General features: G+C 32.0%; 1 protein-coding gene across 1 annotated transcript; it reads left to right on the top strand.

Annotated features, from left to right (window-relative positions):
- Positions 1-4190: 4190 nt before the first annotated feature.
- Positions 4191-6235, top strand: LOC104121441 (two-component response regulator ARR15-like). The gene is made up of 5 exons (XM_009633447.4): positions 4191-4557; positions 4682-4758; positions 5064-5141; positions 5271-5341; positions 5540-6235. Exons 1-5 carry the CDS (start codon positions 4467-4469, stop codon positions 5811-5813), a joined length of 591 nt encoding a protein of 196 aa, XP_009631742.1. The 5' UTR covers positions 4191-4466; the 3' UTR covers positions 5814-6235.
- The last annotated feature ends 794 nt before the right edge of the window (positions 6236-7029 follow it).

The following is a 7029-nucleotide window of genomic DNA, read 5'->3' as shown; positions in this document are numbered from 1 at the left end:
GCTATGAGTAAAGTGGTGGCTGAACTAGCTTGGTTTGTCCGGTTATTATCTGATTTGGGTCCCTCTATTGATGCTCCAATTCCTGTTTTGTGCGACAGCCAGACTGCTATTCACATAGCCAAGAATCCGGTGTTTCATGAGCGCACTAAACACATCGAAGTCGATTGTCATTTTATTCGCACCAAATTAGCTGATGGCCTCATCTCTTTATCTCATGTTCCTACTTCTTCTCAAATGGCTAACATTTTTACTAAGCCTTTGACAGGTTTGCAGCATCGCACTTTGGCTGGCAAGTTGGGTGTGTACCCACCTTCCAACTTGAGGGGGGTGTTAAGATTACATGAAGGAAGCTGGGCTGTCCAGTATTTGGGCCTAGCCCAGTTTTTTTTTTTAATTTATGAGTAGCTTAGTTAAAGAGGCCCAATGTGTGTGTGTGTGTATATATATATATATATATATATATATATATATATATATATATATATATATATATATAGGTAAAGAGACAGAATATTCTGGATTTTGGGCATTTGTTCAATTACAAAAATATGAGATATCTTCTCTAATTTTCTCTGTTCTTTCAAGCCCTAGATACAATTTTGGCAATTTCTCTTTCAATTTCGTATGTTTGCCATTAGCTAGTACTCCTACCAAACGAACAAGATAAAAGGAGTTAGCTCCTCCATTTACGAGGAACTGCAGCAGCAGAAGTCATAGTAGCAGTAACACAAATATTGTTTGGTTTTCGAACTTCAAATTTCAATCAGTCCACCCTGTTGACAACAGAAGCTATGAAAATCGTAGGTATAGGAAGTAGTGTTACTTAGCTGTAGATGTAATTGACAATATATAAACTTTATACTGGCAAAAAAGTAAAAGCCTTTTCTTTACTTAGAGAGTACGGAAAGGTGCAATCTTAGCTAAGTGATTTACTTGGGATTCCGCGGTATCCGAAGTTTACTTAATTGGAAAAAAGGTTGCTTTTCTTTTTCGTTTAAGGGATTTTCTGATTTGATGGAAGATCAAAAAGATTCAGATTGGTTGTCCACTCATATCTCTCCGTGTTGCTTGGAGTTCCTTTTGTTCTTTTCTTTTCAAACACTGTTTCTAATCTATAAAAAAGTTTCACACGACATAACATATAAGTATGAAATTTATTCTTAAGATAATTAGAAAATTAACATATAATATTATCAAACATTAATACTCCCCTTATTTAAAATTATAAACATAATTGACTCATCGTACAGTTTTAAAAAAAATATTTTTTTAATCTTATTATTTTGAATATATCATAGTAATATTTATGTTAATGAAAGTTTAAACATTTGTGGGCTTAATTTGAGCATTGTGTTTATGTGATTATTTAATTTCTTTCTAAGAATAATATACGAAGTTTAATATTAAATTATATTTGTACATAATAATATGTTATTTCGAACGAATTTATTAAGCAAGAAATAGTGTGAAATTATTAGGAGTATTTGGGAATGAGGGAGTAGAAATTTCGAATATTGTACGGAGTAATTTAAATTGGAGATTTCTTGGGAAGCGAGAGAATGGAGGTGACTGTTCAATATATCTGCCGAATCAATTTGGTGCTTTGGCAGCAAATAGATATCTGATGTGAGATCGGATTTGACTCGGTCCATCGCTGGAGGCGGCTTTACTCTTTTTAACGCCGTCTCTTCTCACTATTAAAGTTTATACGCAAAAAAGTAAGAGAAGTACAATTCAACCACTGTAAACACCTTGAATTATAGTCAACCATATGTGAATAGCGCTTTTCTTTTTTTTCCCCGCTTGTTATTCAAGAATTGAAGACAGTATTTGGTGCATAAATCACGCTATACTCGAAAAGGAAAAGGGGTTAAAATTAAAGTGATTAACAGATTTCAGGAGTAATTATTGAAGGTCGAATTGTATATGTGAACTCTAACTAGTAAACTAGTCATATTTCAAAAAATAAGAAATTTAAATATCCATTTGCACGGTTAAAACGTATAATCATTTTTATTTATCCCTTGCACGCGCAATGACTGATACGTAAAGTTCAACAATCAGAGAATGCAAAGTAAACTATCGTTGGATATACATTTGGTTGAAATATGAAAAAAAAATTGAAGATAAGAATAAAAAAAGTTTTTGAAAGTTGAAATTGTGTTTAGATATACATTTTACTTAAAAAAAAATTGATGTTTTATAAGTAGAAAATTTTAAAAATTATTCTAGAGTTTGTATTTGTAATTTGAAGATTTTGTTTTCAAAATCTGTCAAAACATATAGTTGAAAACAAAATTTAAAAAAAAATCCCAAATTTTATGGCAAAAAAAAAATCGTGATTCGCTTATCTCTTTGTAATCTTTCCTTTCGATAAAAAAAAATGCCTACATTTCTTAATGATTCATTAGAGTGCAACGAACACTAAGTAGTAGTAGGTTAAAACTTGAATTGTTAATAAATCCCTACATGACAACTAAATATTAAGTAGTAGGCTGGATAGGAGCCTTGACAAAATCAGAATATCTTCCCTCAGATTTGGTGGGATAGTCTTTGCTAAACGATCTTTAAATTCATTGTTAAATCTTGTGGCTGTATGTACATTCAATTGTCAAAACAATATTTATGTTGCTAGGATAGCAAATGGACCACTATCCCTATTGGAAAACATGTCGCACACAGCATACAACTTGCTAGTGGTAGACAGTAGGTTTTGATAATCTTTAAATCTTCAAACTTGCAACTTGGAAAATATGTATATATCAAAGTTAATTAATAGGAGTATAAACAAACATGGGTTGATAAATGATTAATATAGCCTAAACAGCAGGTTCTTGCCGTTTCATGCATCACAGGCTTTGATCTTTGCTCACTAATATATATTAACAGTGGAAAAGAGAGGATTCTAATTTCCTCTTTCGTTTTGTTTGTTGGGTTTGAATGGTTCCTCGATCTGTTGTGCAGTTCCAAACAAGAATAGATGAAATATTTTTCTTATGAAACTCCGACAAAAATGTTAAGTAATAATAAAGGCATTGAAAAGTATATTTAGGCTGATGACAGATGGTCAACTTTTTCTTTTTACATATATATTTTATTACCCAAACCAATAGGCCATCCAAATTCCAACGATTAGATTGAAGATAATTAGCCATACTTGTAAAAAAGATCCATACTAGTATATATTTTAGCAACATTGTTTAATCAGTGGCCTTATTATTGAATTAAATTGGGGATGACGAAATATTTGGATAATCTTGTTGAGCAAATTAACATTCATATAAATTATATTTATATACTACATAACGAAAGATACGTAGTTATAGAGGAGATGAGACATTTGTTGAAAAAAATAATACGTTGATATTTTCTAAAAATTCTTACGTTACCATACACATACAAAATCCACATTTTTCTTTGATCTTTATCTATCCCTTCTCCCAATCCAAGAAATATCCGAATATTCAAAAACTTATCACTATCTATCTTTGTCAGAACAAATATTAAGGAATCTCACCCTCTTCGGGCGACTTACTTCCATTTTTGCTATTTATTGTTATCTTCCATATTCTTGGATCATTGATCATACCATATTGTTATTTATTGCTGCTCAAATAGTACACGTGAGATCTTTCTACAAAAATATTTGGCCGATTTTGAATATTAATATTTGTTAAGATTAACCCAACTTTATCATAAAATTCGATTGTATAAGTCTAGATCTGAATTTTGGGTCATTTGTATTAGTTTATGTAGTTCTATTTTTTTTTAAATTGTTTTAAAAAAATGATGCTATGTTATAACATGTTTAAAAAATAGAGTTTCATCAAATGAAACGGGGAGTAATAAGAAAACGATACGTTCTTGAAGCCGTTCAATTTTCAGATGAAACTCTCCTCTCTTCTTAAAAAATGTTTATTACAGTTTTATTTGTACCTGACTATTATTAATGGTTATTAATTTTAACTTTCCTATTTATGGTTGTTACCTGGCTTTTTTTCAGTAAAAGAAAAACAACATGGTCAAAGGAAGTGACCACACACGGGTCAAAGTTAGTGACCACAAACAGTGTTTATGGCACCTGACCCCGCAAACAAGCACGACAGTAGTGCCACAAGAATTAGTATAATGAGATGCTACGTTAAGAGAAGTAAAGAGTATGTTTTGTCTGTTACCTTCGACTAAAAGCAAATCCCATCTCTCAATAAACAACAGAAACAATCGAATTTAATAATAGCGTGGGATAGAATAGGGGACAAGTGGGATAATGCGATCTAGATTTGCTAAGATCTTTCAGTATCTCTTCTTCAGTCTTTTTCTAGATTTCTTCCTTCACTATATCTACTACTCCCACATTACCAAATAGAACCATCCTTTATTCCTTACTATAATATTCACTTTTTCTTAGTTGGATTCTATTTTGAAACAGAGACCCAATATTTGTATTGGTAATAGAATTGGAGAAAATGGCACATGAGTTGCATGTTCTTGCTGTGGATGATAGCCATGTTGATCGGAAGGTTATTGAGCGATTGCTGAAAATTTCTTCTTGTAAAGGTTGGTTTTTAAACAGTTTCAATAGCATCTGTTTTTGTTATCCACAGCTCAAAACTTAGCTTTTACATGTTTATTACAAGTTGTTTGTTTAAAATTGTAAGAATGTGGTATTTTGCATTTGCAGTGACGGCGGTGGAAAGTGGAAGGAGTGCTTTGCAATATTTGGGTTTAGATGGAGAGAAGACTTCTGTGGGGATTGATGTAAGTTTTAACACGTTTCTGTTGTTTCTTTTTGTTGAATGATTACATCTTCTAAAACTTAAATTAGTTAGTAAAATATAAGTAATTAATAAATCCATCTTTTTTCATTCTCGCTTATGTTAGGCTGATTATTGTTTCTATATTTGTGTCTAAGATGAAATTGTTGTACAAAATCTGTAAAATTTGGTTCCCATTGTAGTTATTGAACAGCCATAACTACATTTCCTTTTGTGAGCATTATTATTTTATGGGGTTACTCTAGTGACACTTTGTTTTAATGAAATTTGCAATTTTTTTGGTTTCAGGATTTGAAGGTAAATCTGATACTGACAGACTATTCTATGCCTGGGATGACTGGATATGAACTTCTCAAAAGAATTAAGGTAGGTTGTTAATGTGATTATTTTGTTTTTTATGTCATGTCTCTATAAATTATTTAGCCTATCCATCTGTTGTTGCTTCGTGAGATAAGTAATGGTGAGTAAGACCTTTAATTCCTTATTGTTGAGCAGGAATCATCGGCATTGAGCAAGATCCCCGTTGTTATTATGTCATCTGAAAAGATTTTAGCTCGCATTGATAGGTACATACATCCTCTTAAGCTTATTGCATTGAAGAAATTGGATTTGTAGTTATTTGTCTAAATACAAGTCTCTAATTTCAGAAGGGACCATATGTTGCTTCTAAAGTAATTTCAGAATTTTTATCCAAACACGTACCAAACTTTGTAGATTTCTTTTGTAATTTGGAACATGTAATTGAGTAAATGGTTTCTTTCTAGATGTTTGGAGGAAGGGGCTGAAGAATTTCTACTGAAGCCTGTGAAGCTCTCTGATGTTAAACGTCTCAGAGATTTTATACTGAGGGGCGAGGGGGATAAGGAAGAAAGAGAGAAGAAGATCAAAGAAGGAAGTTCAAGAAAGAGAAAATTCCAAGACGATTCATCGACACAACCAATGCCATCTTCTTTAGTTACAGGCCATGATATACAATCAACACCAGAATCTTCAGCAGCATCAGTATCTCAATTCTCAAAGCAACACAAGATTGGTTAACACAGAATCGGGTTAGATATGACACATAATATTTTGCTCTCTAATTCACCAGCTGTACATGTTTAGTTCCTCCATTTTGGTAAGAGAAATGAGCTCTATAGAAAAAGCTGGGAAATTCACATGATTTCCTATTGTTATTTGTAACAAACCCGGGATATTTTGACATTAAACGCTATGGCATTGCCTTCTTAGCAACCAAATCTTGTTGTTAACTTCTGTTTTTGTTTTCTTCGTGCATTTGTTTGTTTGGTTACGCTTGGGCTGGTCTTTTTTGAATTTGACCACCAAGAGTATAGTCTAGTGATTCTGGTGGAGTTTGAATTGAATTCTTATTGTTTGTCTTTTTTCTTTTTCGGCATATTCCAATGTAATAGAAGTAGAAAATTAATTTTAAAAAAATCAAATCAACTTTTCTTTTCCAATTTGTCATTTGAGTTGACTGGCTTTCTTTTAATATGCAAAAGGTCAAGGATCGAACAAGAAGGTATTTCTTGTATTTGTTTGTATTTCTTTTCCAATAAAACATTCTGGTATTTGTTTGTTTGGTTACGTTACAATCTAGTGCTCTGAGTTTGATTTTCTCTACTTTTATTCTTCTCCTTCTCTTGATCCAAAAGTAATTGAAATTTTAATTTGTTTAAGAGGGCACTCATTTATTTAATTAACTACTATTATCTTAAACATTTTTCTAACTTTCCTTTTTCAATTTTCCATTCGAGTGATTGTCATTCCACTAGTAGGCAACAGTTCGAGGATAGCAGATTCGTGTCTGTGTGATGTGGAGGTCTTAAACATTTCCCAAGCCGTGAAAAGTAAAGGAAAAATACTTTTGTAGAAGTATTACTAACTAAATTACTAACTATGCTGCCTTAAAAGCTCTTTTTCTTATAAATGATATGATTATATCCCTAGCATATTTGTGTTGATTATGTACACAATTAAGAATTAATGTTGGGTCTAGCTTTAACCCTATAATTAAAATTTATTAATACAGATTTTACTGAATTAAGCATGTTAGGGGTTTTTATGTTGCTCATATTGGAGAATTGATGCAGATCGTTTAATATTTATCATAATTCATTCACAACAAACCGATCAAACCACGTAAACCGAATTTCCAGCAATATATGGTCTTCAGAAATGTACATTGTCATTAACTGGTACTCTGGCGGTGAACCTTATTTGCGCTACGAAAAGTTTCATGTATTTGGACCGA

The sequence above is a fragment of the Nicotiana tomentosiformis genome, chromosome 3 (assembly GCF_000390325.3).
Source record: "Nicotiana tomentosiformis chromosome 3, ASM39032v3, whole genome shotgun sequence".
NCBI lineage: Eukaryota > Viridiplantae > Streptophyta > Magnoliopsida > Solanales > Solanaceae > Nicotiana > Nicotiana tomentosiformis.
The sequence above is the reverse complement of the archived record's forward strand: the minus strand, read 5'-3'. Positions and strand labels throughout refer to the sequence as shown.

Excerpts from the sequence above, each read along its gene's own strand:
- LOC104121441 (XM_009633447.4), top strand. The coding sequence starts at position 4,467 with ATGGCACATGAGTTGCATGTTCTTGCTGTGGATGATAGCCATGTTGAT. Across the intron at positions 4,558-4,681 it reads GAAAATTTCTTCTTGTAAAG|TGACGGCGGTGGAAAGTGGA; the intron begins GTTGGTTTTTAA and ends TTGCATTTGCAG. Across the intron at positions 4,759-5,063 it reads AGACTTCTGTGGGGATTGAT|GATTTGAAGGTAAATCTGAT; the intron begins GTAAGTTTTAAC and ends TTTTGGTTTCAG.